Raw genomic sequence first — 20,880 nt, 5'->3', positions numbered from 1 at the left:
GTGACAAGGGAGATTTGTCACGGGCGACTAATCTCCCTATGTGCCAGAGCCCTTAAAACTTGTATTTTCATTGGTAGGTCATCACCCTTGCTACTATAAACAAAATATTGGATATGTGTAACTATAAAAGATAAGGGTTCAGCACATCCCATACAGCCCTAGTGTGACCCCCACAGTCAGATCTGCTTCTCTGATGCATACTGTTCTAATTCCTATCAATATGATATTTAATATCTTTTGGAATGGGGATGTTCACCTTTATATTAACGTTTAGCATTTTGGCAACAGACCTATTCTAAGGAAAATTTCAGTAATTCTTGTATATTGTTTTTTTTATACATTTTAGTGTTTTAGTTCTGCCTCGTTCACCCTGCAACCTTAAGGGCTCTGGTACACGGGGAGATTAGTCGCCCGCGGCAAAACTCCCTGCTCGCGGGCGACTAATCTCCCCGAGTTGCCTTCCCTCTGCCATCCCACCGGCGAACATGTAAGTCGCCGGCGGGATGGCAGACGCGGCGGCGCGATTTCGCACAAATCGCCGAAAAAGACTCGCGAGGCTTTTTCGGCGATTTCCCGAAATCGCCTCGCCGCGTCTGCCATCCCGCCGGCGACTTACATGTTCGCCGGTGGGATGGCAGAGGGAAGGCAACTCGGGGAGATTAGTCGCCCGCGAGCAGGGAGTTTTGCCGCGGGCGACTAATCTCCCCGTGTACCAGAGCCCTTAATGTTCTCTAGTTATTGGGATCGCTAACCTCAGCAACCGAAAAACAGATCAATTGTTGGCCACTGGACGATAAAAACTGCCCCTCCAGATAACCAGATAGAAAATAAGCTATACATGAGAAGCAAGGACCGAAATTAGTGCATTGTCCTCTTCCGACTAGTCTGCGTAGGCCCACAGTATGGTACGATCGCTTGCTCAGGAGCTGAATGATCGTATCGGCTTGATTTGGCCCAGCCTAAGGCTTGCCAGATGAATGGCACAATACATGTATGGCTAATGCAAGACGGCATGAGCCCCGGTGCTGGCACACTGAGCAGATTTCAGCACTGAAATGCATACTTATGGGGTTTGGTTTCAATATCTGCTCCATGTGCCTACACCCAGGCTGCTCCGGGTGCAGGTACGGGGAATGGCTGATGCCAGTGTAGGGGCTGATTCTAGACCTGCATTTATCTGCAGGCTAAAAATCAATCCTGTATGGCATTAGCCTATGCCCAGCTTTAGGTTTCATTTTTAATTTAAAAAAAACAAAACAGCAAATTGTCTGCTTCATACTTAATTACTAGTTGAATTATCCCTTTAAAGCTCTGTAGGTACATTGTTGTCATAGGGCCCTTAGGAGAAGACCATTTCAGAACTGCATTTTGCAAGTTCTCGTTCATGGTCATTTATAAAGAGATGTCTGAACAGAAATAGAGGCTGTGGGTCAGCAGGGGCAAGGCAGCTTTAAAGATATGGAACCTTGGAATGTGGAAGGACTAACAGCTTGCAATCCAGTAATTCACCAGGCTGGGGTGTGCAGACAAAACTTGCTGGGGTCTTGTTTACTTGCTAATTATGGCAGTCAGGGAATGTAGGTAACATTATATGTAAGAAATAATTTTTTAGAAAAATTCCCACATTCCCATGGTATCAATTGACTACTACAATTCCCAGCATCCTGAACGTTGGGCAGCCTTGCTCTAGTTGCTCTGGCTTTAGATGCAAGTACTCTATAAAGCAATGATATTCAAGACCATTATAAATGTTTTATCCATACTATATTAGTATGTGGTCACTTACACAGACCTTATTTCCTTATTTTAATTCTCTCTCATAAATATGTAATTTTTTGCTGCTTGATATATATCATAATTACTTTTTTTTTCTTTTTAAATCCCTTTAGTGGACCAACTATATTCATGGCTGGCAGGATCGATGGGTAGTCTTGAAAAACAACACATTAAGCTACTACAAATCAGAGGATGAGACAGAATATGGCTGCAGGGGATCCATTTGCCTTAGCAAAGCTGTTATCACGGTAAGCTTCAGATATTCTGATGACTTCTACATTTTATTATCAACTTATTTAACCTGGAGTTGAATCATAATTCACATAAGGTGCGTGTTTGGATCCATTAATCAATACTTGAAGCTGTGATACCTGCCAAGTTTCTCTTTCATTCCCTCAAATGAAACCATGGCATCCAGGTTGTTGTAGTTGTACCTACAACTTGTTTGCCAGGGTAATTAATCCAGCTGAGTATTGCCAAATTTGCCCACATGCAGTGGCCCGTGTTTCACTAGTGTGACTGAAGGAATTTTAATCCTGGACTGATCCATAGAAGAGAAGTTTTTTTGAGGCATTGTATGTATGGCTAAACTGAACATTATTGTTATTGTATAGACCTTCTGTGCATATAGCCATGTGTACAAATTTAATACAGAATGCATACTATGAGAGTGTGCATTTACGTTTGCAAGTGCAGTGAAATTTGGGGTGCAGTGGCCATGTTTTTTCCCCATAATGCAGTATATTTCCCAGAATACCATCAATAATTGCAGACGCAAACAGGTGATTCTCTTGATGCAGTTCTGCACTGGGTGCAACTACGATTGTACTTTGCCGTAAATGGTATGCATTTATACTGTATATTTTCTATGTTTGCCTAGCTTCATTTCCGTGTTCACTGGTGTCATTTCTGGGGTCCTGTGTGCAAATGACTTGTGCACCCTATTTGTTTGGTGCAAGGACACTGAGGGAACCCTGGAGCTACCTTCTCTGCTCCGGAGGGTTCCACTGAATTAATAGACACAGTAGTGCTCCATTTGGGATGGAAGGCATTAATAAAAGTGCTTTTATATGCAACTGACTGTGGTGAAAAGTGCAAGTTGCTCCCTACACTTGCAGACAAACAAATAAGGAAAGCTGACAATATTTTCTCTTTATTTTGCCTAGTTACGTATTGAGGCAAGCTCTTTATGGCATGTGTATGTAAGTGAGAATTTGGGGCCCTTCAGCACTTATATTCTGAAAGAGTTATTCAGTACAACAGTATCCGTGTAGCTCCCAGTTGTATGAGCACAAATGACTCTGGCTGTATATAATCAGTGATGTCTCTCCATGAAACTGTGTATTCAGAACATTGATTTGTGACCTTGAACGTTGCTGCCAGAATGAATTGTGAATTCCTAGGCAGTTATACCAGTATGTATCTCGCTGAAGATTTTTCTGTGAGATGTGCCGGTTCACCTTCAGTTAGAATAACCAGCTGGCAATTATGGCCTTCTCTGCGAAGCTTGTAGCAGTTAGAAAGAATGAGTTCTGTATTATAGTTCAGAGATACTGTAAACTGTGCCTAACTGTATAGTCCAGACATCACAATTGGGCATTCTTTATTTGTATTCAGTTAATAGGCTAGATAATAGACTATTATTATAAATGTGATAAATGTAACAATAAATGTAACCATAAAATTGTAGCCTTTGTGAGGCTACAATTTTATTGTTACTTTTTATTACTTATCTACAGTACCTATTTAGTCCCTCTGTTAAACTCTCCAAACTGGACTGAACAGAAAGCTCAATAACTGAAAAACCATTTAAAAAAAAAAAAGACCAATTGCAAACGCTTAAGTCTCTTAATATCACTGTTAACATCATACTAAAAGTTAACTAAAAGACGAACTACCCTTTTAATTTAATTTCTAGAGGCAGGTTTATGAACTCCAAGACATTTTTACAATAGTTGCAGCTCGGCAGAATATTACCAACCTTCCTACAGAACTAACTTAAGCTCACCAGCTGAATTCGGTTTAATGTTTATGTTGCTCCCCAACTTTTTTTTTTTTTTTTTACATTTTAATGAGGCAGATAAAAATTGTGTCTGGACTAGATCTTCACAATGGTAGGTAAGGGGGCCCAGAAGTGTTTATTTTGCTGGGGATCAGGAACCAGGAAGTTACATCCCTGCTCAATGGATTTGTATCTAATCCACTGTACAGTGCGAGGTGTAGAGAGTAGTTATAGGCAACTGAAATAACTAGGGGTCCTACAGGATTCTGGGGAATGAAGCCAACCCATTTGAAATAGAGAACTGCATTTTCCTCTATTCCCTTCACAGCCTAATTCGTTTCAGACTCCTTTAAGCAGTCTCTCTCATACTCGCTGTGTGGATTGCCGCGCACGTTTGCTTTCCAAGTAGTATGCTGGAAACAGGACTTTTTCCTGTGCAACCCTTGGATTCATTTATTGGCTTGTATCCTGAACCGAGATGTTTCCATTGTGCTTCTAACATCCTCTTTTGCTCTTAAGGAAAATCATACGATACTTTAGAAAATGGGTGTTTGACTCCATAATTGTTACCATGTGCCGAGGCACACAGTTAGCACATGCGTGACCCTGCATCTAGGGCTAAGATTAAATGAATCGCACATTTATCTGTTAATAAAAATAAACCACTTCATTATTGCAGTTTTGGAGGTTATAGGAATGCTTCAAATGAAAACACAATTGCTAGGCTATGTTATTAATCAGAGTCTCAGCTTTCTATGGGGGGTGGGGGGGGTCTTGCACGCTGGAATATCAATTAACTGAATAATTATGTAGTGGACCTCTGTTTGGTTGAGCTTGTTCCTGGAGCACAGTATCTTTGTGTGAAACGTGGGTGGCATAGTGCAGACCCAAGCTACAACTTTTTATATACACCAATTATCCATTTAAAATAAGTATTTCTGGGTTTTTACCCCTAGTAATTCTTCAAAATGCCAATCTATAAAAAGAGAAATTTGGATATAAATGGTTTCTTCGCAGGAGAGACTAAGCTGGTCTAAGCTAGTGAACCTGCAAATAAGACCTTCTATAACATACTAAAAATTAATGTAAAGGTGAAAATGACTTGCTGCCTTCTGCCCTTCCCAAAGCCAGTAAAGTACTTTATAAAAGTGGGAACAGAAGAAAGAAAGGAACCTCTTTTGAGAAAACACTGCAAATCCAATTCCACTACCCTTAAAATACCCGCCCTACTTCGTAGGAACCTTTGGATTTCTATCCTACTGGACTTTATATCTGGAGCAACAAGTACCTCTGCACAGCTTGTTTTCATTGTATTAGTATTGCTGTAAATCATTATATTGTCTGATTTAGGGATAATCATGTAAATAATAAATTGTAGGCGGTGGGGGGTGGATTTTAGGGAGAGCGGGGCACTTGTTCAGAAGGAAATGTGACAGAGCTTCCATAGCACCGTGATAGAGAAGATCAGCACCAAATATTTCATCCATAATATTTAATAAAATGTATTCAAGTTAAAATTGTCTGTTCCTTAAAATTAAATATTTAGTGAAAGTAGAATCATAATGATCTACTCTAGACAACACGACAACCCATATTTAGGTGCTAAACAACAGGTCAGGAATCCAGGGGGCTAAAACAGACTCTTAAGTAAGCAGCATTACATGTATGTATGTATTTATATAGTACTGCTTATGTATGCATCGCTGTACAGCAGATCAATAATTTAGTACAACAGGGGGTTATTACAATAACAGATAAATACAAAATATGATAATACAAATAAATAGGTATGGTTGCATAAGTTAAATTTCAAAGAGACAAGAGGATGAAAGGTCCCTGCCCCGTAGAGCTTACAATCTAAATGGGAGGTTACTTACAGACACAAAAAGGAGAGTAATTAGTGCTATGGATTACAGTGGGTGACACTGCAATATAAATGCTAGTTCCCAGATCAGGGGCTGTGCGAGTGCTCCAAGAGGGAGTCTTTAAGTTTAGTTTTAAAAAGTCTGAGGGAGGATTCTCTCCGGAGGAAATCAGGGAGGGCATTCCAAATGTAAGGGGCAGCAAGGCAGAAAGGTTTAAAGGAAAACTATACCCTCAACCAATGTAGGTCTCTATACAATATATATTATATAAACAAGCTCATATGTAAAACCCTGCTTCATCTAAATAAACCATTTTCATAAAAATATACTTTTTCTTTTTTTTTCTTTTTTAGTAGTATGTGCTATTGGGTACTCCTAAATAGAAATTTGCCATTTTAAGTATTAAGGGCCATTGCTAAATGGTGGGTCAGGGGTAAAGGATGTAAAAGGGCAATATTTACTGAAATATATATCAGCTTGAGATTATGTAGGTCACTTAATATAATATAAGGTATCTGTTGGTTAAATATTAATTCTGGGGGTATAGTTTTCCTTTAAGGTGGGAAACGGCAGTAGTAGTGGGAGGTGCAACCAGTCGGTTGCTCTGTGAGGAGTGGAGGGGGTTGGCCAGGAACGTATGTAGTGAGGCACAGAGAAATGGAGGGCTTTGAAGGTTTTTGTAAATAATTCTCTGTTTTTATGGGAAGCCATGATAAAGACTTTAGCAGTGAAAGGGCCTGAACTCTCCTTGATGAGAGGAGGAGAATTCTGGCTGCAGTATTTAATATAGACTGCAAGGGGGAAAGATGGGAGTTACGGAGGCCAGTTAGCAGCAGGTTACAGTAGTCTAGTCGGGATAGGATGAGAGCATGCATGAGCATCCTAGCTGTTAAATGTAGTTGCCGCTGTAGTTGCCAGTGTGTTTTGGCATAAATTCTGATTTCTTTGAGCATTACCAGCTGTCCTTAGGCAGCTAAAAGTTATTTTACTGTCTTGTCTTATCCACATTCCTGGGGCTCACACAATCCTCCCTTGGTGTCTTCAGTTTACAGATTTTAGGCAGTAACACTCCATTCCTAATCCTGAAAAGTAAATATTTTCTTAAGGTCATTTGTCATAATTGTGGCTGCTAATTTTATGAAACTGTAGGCACATGACACAAGTCTCTGATAGATAACTACCTTGGATTGGTTGTGAAACTGTCTGCCTGATTTGTGTTGAATTTGACACTATCTTTGCCTTGCAAACATCCTCCATTCCGTATCCCTGCTGGGTGTGTTAGGAGTCAGAACATTTTCCATTACCGTCATTTGTAATGTAAACCTTAGCTCGGCTTTTCTTTCCTACACACTTATCTTGTTTCGCCATAACTAAGCCTCTAGTATTTGCACTTGCCCGTTGGGCCATTTTTTGTGTTACAGTATCTTGGCTTATGCAGTGACATGGTGCATATATACATAGCAACAAATGATTAGGCTTAGAATTTTCTAAAAGCACATATTTGGTTGCTATGAGTTACTGCACAACAACAAACTTAAATGTGTGTTTATGAATTTCACCATAAATATCATCTTTGTTTGGGAATTCCAGTACGAAAATAACAATGGAAGTTTATTAAAGCTCTGAGTGGAGCTTTAAAATTCTAAAAGCTCTAAACTCCCTGCTATACTCTCAAATGCGTATTGATTGGTTTATTGGTTTTTATCAATAAGCCATTAATGTACTTGTATTGTGGGGCAACCCCCTCAAACTCAAGGTGAACATACAAACTGCATGCAGTTACTATCCATGTAACAATCGAACTTGGGGCTACAGAATTGCAGTGCTAAATTTTGGCCCCCATACTGTGCATTGCTTCTCTAGAAGCCACATGCCATTAGCCTACAGAACCATTAACGAACGAAGGAACTCCAAGCGCACCGGATGAAGAAGTTTGCTAAAAGCCGGTCTTTATTGTTCCATTTAAAATCAAAGCGCCTACAGAAACATTAAAGGGCAGTAACAGCAAAAGTGAATGAACTTCATGTGCATCTAAATTTGGGTTTTATGTTTAATTTAACCCTGTATTGAATGATAAGCAAACAAGGGTGAGTTCCAGGGGTGCCCAGGCCCCTGCTAAACAAAGGAAGCAATGCATTCAGAGCAATACTTAGCTCTTAATTCCATAAATTTGCATCCAAAAGTGCTACTCTTTGTGGAAAAAGCAGTGCTCTATGCCCATTTATTGCCTATAGATTTCTTTTCCAATAGCCCATAGCAACCAGTATTTCTCAAAAAAAATTATAGCAAACTGCACTACACTAGTTAAAGGCAACACCTAATCAGTGGGGTAGTTTAATAGGCGAAAACAAACATTTTCCATTTCAGTATACGACCCATATTGTTCCTCTTAAATAAGACGATTGATGGATAGTTGGCTGTTATTGTCAGTGGAAACTTTTAAGATTAGAGTGACAGAAACCGACTCGGTCTCTCATTGCTTGATGAGTTTGTTTGTTTTTTTTGTATTGTGGAATGTGGTAAAACCCTTCTACCTTAATCATCTTTAGACATTCTGTTATAGTAATTATAAAATACAAAAAAAAAGTTTATGGTTTGTCCTATATTATCTCTATGGGTAGGCATTATCAGTTTATATCAAGGAAATGCTGAGCAAGCAGAAAAGTCAATACTTTGTTTTGTTTGTATTTTTAAGTGCGACAGATGTTAGGCACAGACTCACTTTTCAGCTTTCCTTTTGTTAACTGTTTTTGATTTAGAATCATGAATTTTTTTCAGTTTCAGGAAGGAAATGCATGCTGTTGGGTGTTTAAATACAACGAGTAGACGTTGACACAAGATGGGATTGATGCTGGCCATGTTTAAAGATAGAACAAAGCTTCCTGTTAGATATGTTATGGAAGCACCCCACAGAGACTGCAGAATGTCTGATAGGGAAACGGTGGCTTTCCAGCTGCTGCCCCTGCACCACTCCCATCCAAGGTAATTCAGCCCAGATGCTGAGGATTCTGGAATTTGTACATCAGCAGATTTGCCCTTCTCTCTTACCAGGTTTTATAAATCAAAGGCATAGTGCGGAATTCTTGGACAATTAAGATAAATTTTTTTTTTTTTAAACTTTAAAATTAACTGCCATATTTTTCTGCTGTCACTCTCAGCCATATTAATGACTATAAGGGCGTCTTTGTAAACTATTCTGCAGCAGCCATCGCACATTTGCTTTTTGTTAGGTTCAAGGCAGTCATACACAGACTAGTCTTCAGTTGTTTGTTTGCCCTTGGTGTGAGCATACAATGCAGCGAGACACAGTGATGTGCAGGTTGCACTGGTTTAATGGTACGGCTGATGTTGCTTTCAAGTGAAGCTGGCCATACATGTGAAGATCCACTTTCAAAGGAGCAGATCTTTCACAATATGCCCACCTTGAGAAGGACAATATTGGGCCGAACCAATCGTTTGGCAACAATTGAATCATAATTTGCGATATACAGGCGGTTGGATTGCGGACCACATTAATGTGCCTACTGCGCATGCTTGGGATGTTATTCTGGAGGCTGTATAGAGTAATTTTAGAGAGAGAATATATTAGGTTTACTTATTCTTTAAGGTCCAAGGAAAAATGGTGACCCCCGCTTCCTGTTACTGTTAGAGCCTGTATTAGTTCCTGTCAGATGACACACAGATCATCAAAATAATGGTGGGCCAAAGTAAATGGTGCTTAAGGGAAATATGTGTATGCCAATGACATAGTATTATTTGATTGGATACCTGTTAGGATTTAGTTATGATTTTGTTGAGAACATATAGTTCTTCTTAAACTTAAGCCGCAAACAACATCAGAAATAATTTTTACTTGAAGCACGGGCAGGCTATTATTGCATAACTACATAAACATATTAATATGCTGTTTCTTCATTAATTTCCCCATCCGGAGTGTAAGTGCTGCTAGCCGCACCTCCGGTGGGTGAAACAAATTTTACATGATAGTTACCCTTTAAGAAACATTTTGCATTTTATATCCCCAAAGCTGCTTATATAAGACATGGTTTTGTACATAAATGCAGTGGAATTATCAGAGGAGTTAAACATCTATGCAATGAAGAGTACATTGTGTCTCACGTGCCGCTGGAGTTATAAAGTGCAGGTTCTTTACTACAAGAGAACTTAAAATGTGCTCAATGCCTTAGAAGTGACACGTCCTTAGTGATTCACATGATCGTTTTGCAATATTTCCTCCGTGCTCAACTTTGTATCATTGCCATGTGTTTGTTTTCCCTGAACCTTTAATCTGCTTAGAAATTTCTTAATGGCAGTCTATCAGTAGTAAGGAACATTTTATCAGAAAGCTTTGGTTGTTCTATGACAAATGGGTAAGCTTCACAGAATGTGTCCTTCACAGGTGGCAACAAGTGCCCTGCTGACAAAGGCAAATATGCCATTGCTTTGCTATGCATTGTGGGGCGTGTGTCCGTATAAGTGACATTTTTTTTCCCTGGCTGTGTAGGTAAATAAGTGATTGAGGTGCACTCAGCGGGTGTCTTGTCTTCTGTTGAAAGCCCTATAATTCTGATATTTCTGCTCTGAATTGCACCCTGCCCCTCTGTGTAGCTCTGCTCTAATTGCTTTGTGTGTGGGAAAATTGGTACAGACAGCAGCACCTTGTCCGGTAGGAGACTGCACTTGGCTGGACTTAGCACATTTGTCTCAAGCCTGGGGGAAGAGACGTTTGTAGATGTTTGTAAATGAGACCGTGGTGGTGTTACACTACAGGAGTAGGGGGTAGAGTGCCCAACTTGGTGCAATGTTTGTTACCCTGTATTGGGTGCATGTGTTGTTTTGCATCACCTGCCTGTTTTAAATAAAATACATTTTCCCACAAATATATTTTCTGGCAATCATGTGGCAAGTGTCCCTTTGTTTCAAAGTTTCAGGGTTTGTTTTTTTATAGTTAACTTTTCTCTGGTTCTGACTCTTGAACAGCATTGAAGAATGTATTTTTCCTTTAGGTCTGTTAATAAGCTGCCTTCTGCTATATTTTAGGGCCTCGGTGGACAATATATCTGACAAGTTTGATAATCTGATTGCTGAGGTCCTTTCTAAACTTGGCTGCACATGGCACATACTACTTAAAGGAGACATATCCTATAAAAATGATGAATGTACCAGGGAATTATACTCCTCTAGATATAGAAGGATTGTGCTTAAAAAGTTGTGTTTCTGACTGATTTTTTGAGAAATTCCACAAAACCCCCACTAGCCCCGCCCATCTGTGCCACTTCCTGCTGGCTGAATTCTCTGGATGAGCTGGGGAGCCGGCGGCCCTCCATACCCTGCACTGTAGGATAGGAACCAATCAGCAGCTAGGCTGACCTGATAGGGAACTGAAGCCTCTCTGTGCTTGTGTGAGTGCAGGGCTGTGATTGGCTCTCCCCCTCCTACTGTGTATCTGGCAGGGACCGTTAGGACACGCCCACTCTCCATTTCACACTGGAGGGAGAAGTGAGAGGATCTATAGGGAGCTCCAATAAAGGGGCCATTTTTACAGAGAGAATTTATTTTTAGCACAAAGTGAAACCAGCACCGGATATTATTCATAATTGCCTACAAAATTAGCGTTGCTCCCCATTTATCCAATATGTCTCCTTTAAGAAGTATATTTTGTGAAAATGTTTTATTTAGATTAGCTGTTTTAAGCAATATGTTTGCATAGAGACCTACATTGTTCAGGGGTATAGTTTCCCTTTACGTGAGCCAAAGGGTTTCTTCCCTGTGGCTATTCAGTGTAAAAGGAATTTGCCAGGAAATGTACTTTGAACTCTGTAGGCAGAATCTTGATGCACTTGTGTGTCATCATGAACACTCAGTCTGTCTTGGTTAGCACAGTGACAGTGGGGGTAATGCAAATTTGCTTGTGGCACTAAACCATGGCAACCAATCAAATATGCATTCATTGTTCTACCTGCAGCTGGCTGTAAAAAGATGATTGGTTGCTATGGGTTACTGCCCACGGGCAAATTTGCCTAGTGTTGAGAAATAAACCCCAATGTCTTTTTTTGCTCCTCTGCTTCTTCTCACTGTTGGTAAATGAGCCAGATATTTGCAGCATGCTGTCTTTACTAGGGGCCAAAGTCGACAATAAATATCATACCCAAAAGCAATGCTCTGATTCAAAGGACCCTTCCACCATCATCCCATTCGGAAAGGACAGTTTCAATGGGCAATTGGAGTCCTAGCCCAGTAGGACTGGTGGCATATAGCTAAAATGTGTTTGTGCTCTAACACTAAAATGTTTGAACATCACCAATGACCCTTAGAGACCAATCAGATTTTTCCTATTTAAGTGTTAAGTGTTAATTCTCTAAATCATATGTGTCACAGGACCAGGGCCAGACATTGCATGTATTTGTGTATAACCCTGTGTGTGATAAGCTGCAAGGATTTAATTGCTTATGGTAAACCTCTTGTGTGAAATTGCCCTTAATAGTCTATTGTTAAGAGTCTGGGTTAGAATATAATTGGATTGCCCAGTCATGGAAGGAAACAAGAGCTTAGATTTTTTCTTTTTTTTATTTGCAGGAAGAAATAACTTAGGTTGCTATTGAAATAAACTGCTTCTTCATTCCAGTAAGTGCCAGCTGCATTTATAGGAAGATTGGTCAATTCTGTGATGATATTGAGATTTGAGATATTCCTGGAATACAAAGAATCCTTCCTTTAACAGCTAGCTGACTCAAGTGTTGAATCAAGTATTGAGTCAATATTTGCCTCAGCAGTTAATAGGTACCAGTGCTACAAAGGCAGGTTCTTTGGCAAAACCAAAAACATAGATTACACGATGGATAAATATATTACTTTATGCAAGGGGCCAAAGCAACAGATCCTCCAATCAATATCTGCTCTGGATTACCAGATATGTTTTGGGATGACTTTAAACACCAGGACTGCAGTTTTCTCTACAGAAAAACAAACACAGTGTGTGGCAGATTGGCATAGGTGTACAGTCTTCCCACTCTGTTAAACCTGTTCTAATGAGACTGCAGAAGTTGGGCAGGATTTGAGGTGGGAGCAGAGTGGGACAGGGACTGATCTGAAGGATGACCCGTCTCTGTAAAGTGCTGCATACTATGTCAGCTCTGTATAAATTAAGGGTAAAAAGACATGAATTGGCAAAAGAATATTTCAAGTGGTGTGTGTAAAAAAAAAAAAAAACAAAACAAAACGTGGATCTGCATCATATGAGTAAGCTGTAAAGCTGTTAAACCTGTTCTCCAGAGAGTGAATTATAGGACAGCCATCTCTCATAGATCTTGTACTTGATCCTAACTAAGATATAATTAATCTTTATTAGATGCAAATCTGGGTTTATTTAATGTTTATTTTTTAAGTTACTGGAAGAGGCTGGAACAGGCACTTGTTTCTTACAGTATATGGATATTGTTTCCCCTTAAATCTACAGAGCAAGCAGCGTTGAAACACACACTCTATTTAAATATTAAATACAAGTACTGTATGTAGCTTTTAGATAATGATAACCAGTGATCTTATGTTCTGCATATTAGCACATATTCTGGTGACAGTCACCTGTTAACTTTTTAAACATGTATAGTCAGTGTAGTGCTTGACCAATAGTGCCTTATATTGTTTCTTATTCTCAACGTGCAGCACTTCTCTCCTGCTTAATTGCTGAAATTGTAGCAATCTTTATACAATCTACAATGTACCAGTGCTTTCTAACCACACTAAATATAGATCCTGTCTGACACCCATCATTAGCTACAGCCTCTAGAGACCTTAATTTGTTGAGAGATGAAAGCCCTGCTGTAAAGCATCCCAGGAAGCACCCCTAATCCTATTTTTTCTGTTTGTTTGCAGAATTGATTTGTTTTATTGATGTACTATACCATTTCTTACTAAACGATGGACATGGTTCTCATTTAAACAGCTCTTTACATATCCTTATTCTTGTTTTTCTTAAATTAATGTAAATTAAAAAACCAATTGTGGTTTCCTGTAGGCTAGAATGAACTGTCTAATAGGCTTGAGTTCTCTTTCTGTTCGGAGCCTGTGTGCTGGCTGGGTGGCAGTACTATTCTGATGCACTGAAATAGCTGTGCTTTATTGAAATGACAGGAGCCTGATTTGACCCCAACAAGAGCAGGGTGTGACAGTGCAGACTGGTCTGAATTACACAGTCTGAACCTACAGTTCAATGTGTATTTTGTTAAAAGACTAGATAATATTATTTTTACAGAAGCCCATAGCAAAATGCTTTATACATGTATAGTAATTAGTAAAAGTAGTATTTTTTTTCTGTAGCAAACACACCAATTTTGGCAGGGCATGGCACGGGTATGGCTGCCTTTCTGCAGCTCCTGTTCGGCAGGTGAAATTTTCATACCCAGTCCCAAACCGTCTGATATCTATAATATGTAGGTTTTGGTCTGGGTCAGGGGGCCACCATACACATACCAATAAGCGTTTTACATGAAAGTCTTACATTTGCCAGCTAAAGTAACAATGTATGTTAAATGAGCTCTCTTCCTGGCGCAACAATTATACTTTGCACACTTCTGATGTTCTGCTTTTTGACTGGTCTGTTAATCACAAAACATGCAAGTTAATAGGAGCCTTGGCTGCACAGTTACTAATACAGTGTTGCAATGGTATGAGAAGTCAGGGAAAAGAGAGGAGGACTGGATAGAAACTGCTTTTAGTTGCAAGTACATTTGGAATGATTTGTTTTTATTAGAATGCTCCGTAGAATTACGGTTTAATTTAATTCTTCAGCATTCATAAAAATAAAGAAGTTTCCTCTAAGCTCCTTTGTGTGCACATACTAATTTTGAGGCCAACACACACACAAACTGTGGTTAACACAAATATTTTTGTATGTAAACACAAGGTTTTGCATTTATTCTGCATTTCACAGTGTAAAATGTGCACACAAAAGAAATTGTTTGTGAACATCAGGCCCAGACTGGGGTTCAAATAGACCCTGGCATTTCTAGTAAACAGAGGCCCAAACAGCCCCCCACTAAATAGTGACTGTCTATGGAATGCTATAGCAGCCCCTCTGGCATTTGGCAGAACCCACAGATTGCCAGTCTGTGCCTGGTGCATAAAGCCAAGAAGGAATTAGAGTGAAAATTTAGATACCCCCTTTATAAGAAAATTACCTTCAGAATGGCCACTTAAAGTGATACTAAATTGACAATTTTAGTGACTCTTAAAAATGACTTTTCAAGATATTCATGTACATTAAAGTTTCCATATAGGTCATGTTGATCATTTTTCCACTGATAGACCTACATTGTTCAGGGGGATAGCTTCCTTTTGAAGGAGACCTATTGGATAAATGGAATAAACCCCTAATTTTAAAGGCAATTGTGAATAATATACAGTGCTGGTTTCACTTTGGGCTAAAAATGAATCCTATCTGTAAAAATGGCCTCTTTATTGGAGCTTCCTATAGATCCTATCAGTCCTCAGTCCTTGTTTCAAATGAAGGGTGGGCATATCCTAACAGTCCATGCCAGAAGCACAGTAGGAGGGGGATAGCCAATCACAGCCCTGCATTCACACAAGCAAAGACATTCTTCAGTTCCCTATCAGGTCAGCCTAGCTGCTGATTGGTTCCTATCCTACAGTACAGTATAGTGAGAGCTGCCGGCTCCCCAGCTCATCTAGAGAACTCAGCCTGCAGGAAGTGGAACAGATGGGGGGACTAGTTTTTTAAGCACAATCCTATATCTAAAAGAGTATAATTCACTTATATGATATGTCTCCTTTAAATGCCTCCTTGGAGCTGCTTGAATACAAGAAAAATATTTAGTGAGTGCCAGCTGAAATTTGTTTTTGTTAAAGGTAATAGCTAATGCAGCCATAAGAGCCCACAATTGACTGCCTGCATGCTGTAACCTGCAAGGAACCATTTAACCTTTTGCACTGAGGCGCCTGCAAGCCAAAATAAACAGATCAGTGCCGTGGGAGCTGAGACTGTGCAGACTGGTGGGGATCAAATGAATATTAGAGCATTAGGAAAGTGTACGTATAGGTAAGCTTGCAGCAAGCACACATTTCACTAGTAGGCTTCACTCAGCAGCCCAAAAGGTACATTGTTGACTGTTTTCTTTAATCTTGGTATGATTGCTGTTTATTTCTGCATTTTTTGTTTAGTTTTAAACTAAAAAACCAATTCACAGCTAGGGATGCTGGGAGCTCTACTTTATCATATATAAAGTTTCCCAAAGCATTTTCAGTCATCGGGTCTTCTGTTAACCAGAACCTTTCTATATGTATAGTCGTCATTTTACGCAGAACCATAATAGGCTTCTTTTCATACTTCTTACCCACAATCCACTGCTCAGTGTGAGACCATTTAGAACCCTCTTAAGCTTTCTCTGAAGGGTTAGAAGTACATTGTGTTGAGCAAATGTGTTCCTTTGTGGAGACAAATGTGTTCTCTGTCTGCCTTTCAGATATATTCAGTGTGTGTGTGGGAAGATAACGTTGAGACTTAATGTCATAGTGTAGAATATCATTGGGTGTTTCATTTTTTTTTCAATATACATAGTGTGTGTATGTGTAGAGACAGGCTCAGTTGAGATCTCCAGAACTCTCTACCTGGTGCAATTCCTTCAGCATATATGGTGCACATCAGCGGGTTTTCCCCCTGCATTTATTACATTTGTATCAGTTCTTAAGTAGAACTAGAACCTTTCTCAGACTTAAAAGGAAACTCTGGCTTCTGAACCAAAATTTGTTGAAGGGCCCCACAAAACACAGAAACCCATAATATACCAATCTCTGTAATCTGTTTTTTCAAAAAGTATAAATAAATAACCATTTTCTTCTCTTTCTGCATCATTTGAAATTATGGATGCACCGAACCCCCGAATCCACCCCAAGGTATTAGGCCGAATACCAAACTGAATTCTAATTAGCATATGCATATACTTATTGTACAGCGCTGCGGAATATGTTGGCGCTTTATAAATAAATGTTAATAATTTAGGGTTAAAAGGGTTAAAAGTTGGAAGTGAAATTTTTTCAATTAGCATATGCTGATTTATTCCATTCGGCCAGGACCATGGATTCGGTCGGATCTGAACCCTCCTGAAAAAGGCTGAATAACGAGCAGAATCCTGGATTCAGTGCATCCCTATTTGAAATCCTGGCAGAGGTGCAGGGGCTAAAACATTGACGTTACAAATTGTAACAACTTTTCCTCAGCTTACAGACAGCATGCAGGAACTACATAACCCACAATGCATTGCACTGGGATGTTCCTTTCCTTATTGACATTTCGTGTGCAGGGGATTGTGGGATTGGGAGGATACAGGCTGAAGGCAGGCTGAAGGCAGGCTGAGGACAGGCGACTACTGTTACATTTTATTTGCATCTCCAAGCAGTCAGCCAGATCAGCAGGGGAACAGGGGACGGGGCTTAGGGAACTGTTCTAAACTATATTATTACATTAAAAATCTTGAAAAGGCTGCATATTTTTTTTAATTGATGTATATTGCAAAGTTGCTTAAAATTATATTTAATTTTCAAAAAGCTCAAGTTTGGGTGGAGTTCACTTTTTAATATAGGATGCAAACCCCAAAATAACTTGTCATATGAAAGAAATGTAATTGTAAGCTACTTCCAAATATACATTAGTTACATCTTTTCAATAAATTTTATGTTATTTGTAAATATATTGAAAGCATTGTCTGCCTATATTCTGGTAGCTCTGCTGTTTAAAACAATGCAGCCAACAGCTAAACAGACCTGTGGAAAAGAATGCAAGGGAAATTCTGTTTCAAGATGCACAACCGCCAGTGCAAAAAGGGGACACAGATACTGCTTTCAATTGCAAGCACATTTTGAAATGTTTTAAGCTTTATTGGGAAGCTGTTTATAATTACAGTTTTTGCGTTTACATCCCATCTAAGGCAGTGATGAAAACACCTACTAATCTGGCACTTTGGAAGCTTTGGAGCTTTCCCCAGATCAGCCTTTGCTCATTACAAATGTTTTATGATGTATTTTTGCAAGTGATATGAGTATGGGTCCAAGAGGCAAGTGCAGGTAGGGCACCAAGCAACTGGGAAGAGCAGCAGGAGTGGAATATGGCCGCTTTAAGTCACCATCCATATAGCATGCTGTGTGATGGGCAGAAGGCCTTCAGATAATGGTTCATTGGGCTGTGCCTTTGGCTTCTCAGCATCTGAAGAGAAAACACAGCCCAGTGTGCTGTTTCCTTTGGAGCAGAAAGCGCTAGTACTGTGCAATGTTCGTACTCTTCTGTGTGTGTGTGTGTGGAATATTTTATACTGTGCTAGTCTGTAATCTTGACGCTGTTTGGCAGAGTGTGATTTCCCCCCCCCCTTATTTCAATGAATATGCCTAAAGCTCCATGAACAGCTTTACCCTTTATTAGGGTGAAGAGACACGAGCTACTTAGTAGCAGTTACTTGTCACAGCTACTAAATGCCAGAAAATACCCCGCCGTAGACAATACTGAGAATTGCCTCTGCTAAAACACACGTAGAGACAATTATCCGTAAATGCTCAACATTGTCTATTTTAGTAGCCACGACAAGTAGCTGCTACTAGTAGCTCCATGTGTCTTTGCCCTTAAGGCCTCTGGCACACGGGGAGATTAGTCGCCCGCAACAAATCTCCCTTGTCACGGGCGACTAATCTCCCCAAACTACCATCCCACCGGTGAAAATGTAAGTCGCCGGTGGAATGGCACACGCTGAGCAGGCGATTTCGGCAAATCGCCGAAGTTGCCTAACAGGGGGCCACTTATCTCCCCGTGTACCAGAGCCCTAAAGGAGAAGTAAAGGTAAACGCTAAGTAAGCATCAGAAAGGTCTATGTAAATAAAGCCATAAGCACTCATCAAAAGAAACACAAGATTTCTTGTCTCATTTCTTGTGAACATGCTCTTTGGTATCAGACTTCCTCACCTTAAGGGCTCCTTCAGGTTTGGGGCTTGAGTCTGCTCAGTTCTCTCTTCTCTTCCTCTTCCCCTCCCTTCTCCTATTCCCTCCTTCTTTAGGGTGAAGACACACAGAGCTACTAGTAGCAACTACTTGTCACGGCTACAAAAAAAACCAATGCTTTTTACTGATAAATGTCTCTGTGTGTTTTAGCAGAGGCAATTCTCAGTATTGTCCATGGCAGGGTATTTCTGGTGTTTAGTAGCCATGAAAAAGTAGCTACTACTAGTAGCTCAATGTGTCTTCACCCTTAGGAATATGTGATCTGACCTTCCTGCTGCAGAATGGCTATAACTGCAGCAGGAAGCTACCAAGACCAAGCTAAAATGGAAGCTTCTATGGCTCTTTACTCATGTATGGTAAAGCTTTCTGCTGAATAAATATAGCGTTCTAGGTGGCATTAATGTGGCGAATCTATTGGCAGTAAAATTCCAAAATGACTTTCCTTCTCCTTTTAAGGTATACACATGAACTTGAAAATATTGTTGATTGGATTTCTGTTCTCTCTCTTTTAGCCTCATGAATTTGATGAGTGCCGTTTCGATATCAGTGTTAATGACAGTGTGTGGTATCTCCGTGCTCAAGACCCAGATCATCGGCAAAGATGGATAGATTCAATTGAACAACACAAGGTAAAGCTGGAGTGCAGCTGTGCTGTCATGGGAAGTGTGAGATTGCATGTTTCTCATAGGAACCAAGTGCTTGTCACATGGTGGATATCTTGATTGTTTTGGAATGTGTTTTTTGGAAGCCTAAAGTATTACCCCATGAGAAGAGGTTTTTGAAAGGTTGATGTTAACATACCCAGTGGGGAATTGCCTTTCATTAAATGCATTGGGATTTGCTGGGAGTCACTGTGTACCCACTATCATCAGTCAAAATGCATCAGAATGCATTATTAGGGGATAATCACTTGTACATGGTGACTGGTACTAATTGACAGGGGACACTTTAAAGATGAACTTTCATTGATATAAAAAGCACACAAACTGTAATGTATACAGTTTTCGTTAATAGGTTTATGGTTCTACTTCTTTACCCTATCATTGTTTCCTACTGCAACGCAACCATGTTGTGTGTCGGCAGTACTACAAATTTCTGACTTTTGGTACAACCAGCCAGTTAGAGCAGGGAAAATCTGTCAGCGACTCACAGCCAAGTGTGTTGGTTTCAGCTGGTAAGAAACATGTTTGGTTGAGTAACTTGCAAATAAATGATTTCCCCCTACAGTGGCATATATAAATTAAGACTCCTTCTGAAACATTGCTACATATTGGCCTGGATGTCAAAATCTGCTTTGCCAGATAACCAGGTTGAGAAACAGCCCTGTGCAGCATTAACCTTAAATTAACTTTTTTATGTATAATTGTAAGATTGTCAATTGTTGTCTGAAACCTGGGCCATCCCATTCCATCCCTGTATACCTTTCTCATCTATAAGTGAGCATGTATGTGATTTGTACAGTTACAGTTGTGGAGTTTATCATACCATGTTCCTAGCCTGAGGGTATATTTGAGAATGTGTCACAGAATATGTAGCCGAGAGGTGTGATTTAACTGACACCAGTTTGCAACTATTAGAGTGATGTGCAAATAATTAGTGCATGCATGCTAAAACCATGTGTAAAAAATCACAAGCTCGTTATGACTTAGAATATATTAAATACAGGAGGCTTATAATGGAGGCTTTTAGTTATAGATATATTGACTGGATCAATAATGTGGCCAGCAGTACTAATAGAAACATATTTATAAACATGCTGTGACACAGATTGCCACAGGTTGTTGAGGAGCTGATTTGATCAGAAATAATGCTATATTGGATTTACTGATAACAATCCACAGCCAATCACAAATGTACATGTATTTAAACATATGACTAATAGCAGCCATAATTTTAAAACTTTTAATATTTGTTGACCCAATGTAAATTTTAGAAAAGTAAGCTTTAGCATCTTAAAATAATTACTAGATTGTGACAAGGAGTTTTCAGTTAAAAACACAGAACCGAAATAGATGTCATTTAAAATTATATTAAACCATTACCTAAATGTATTCCCCTAGAAAAAGTATTTTATGAAAACACATAAATGTGTATTTTATGAAAACTGTATATATAATTTATTCAGGACAAAACATGGCACAATAAAGGGGATATTTGAGCATGATCGTATTCTTCTAAATCTGTGTGCTGAACAAATTATAATTTGACTTCACTGTGGCATGTAAATGATTATAGGAACG

The 20,880-nt window shown here is 39.5% G+C and overlaps 1 protein-coding gene across 2 annotated transcripts in view; it reads left to right on the top strand.

Moving 5' to 3' along the window:
* cert1 (ceramide transporter 1) overlaps nt 1–20,880 on the top strand; it is a 66,316-nt gene that overhangs the window by 7,695 nt on the left and 37,741 nt on the right. For both annotated transcript variants that reach the window (XM_012957986.2, NM_203513.1), the window contains exons 2-3: nt 1,890–2,024; nt 19,153–19,269. In XM_012957986.2, coding sequence (XP_012813440.1) covers nt 1,890–2,024; nt 19,153–19,269 — 252 coding nt within the window. The remainder of the gene's footprint in view (nt 1–1,889; nt 2,025–19,152; nt 19,270–20,880) is intronic.

Source organism: Xenopus tropicalis, chromosome 1, assembly GCF_000004195.4.
Source record: "Xenopus tropicalis strain Nigerian chromosome 1, UCB_Xtro_10.0, whole genome shotgun sequence".
NCBI lineage: Eukaryota > Metazoa > Chordata > Amphibia > Anura > Pipidae > Xenopus > Xenopus tropicalis.
This window is presented reverse-complemented; position numbering and strand designations above follow the sequence as displayed.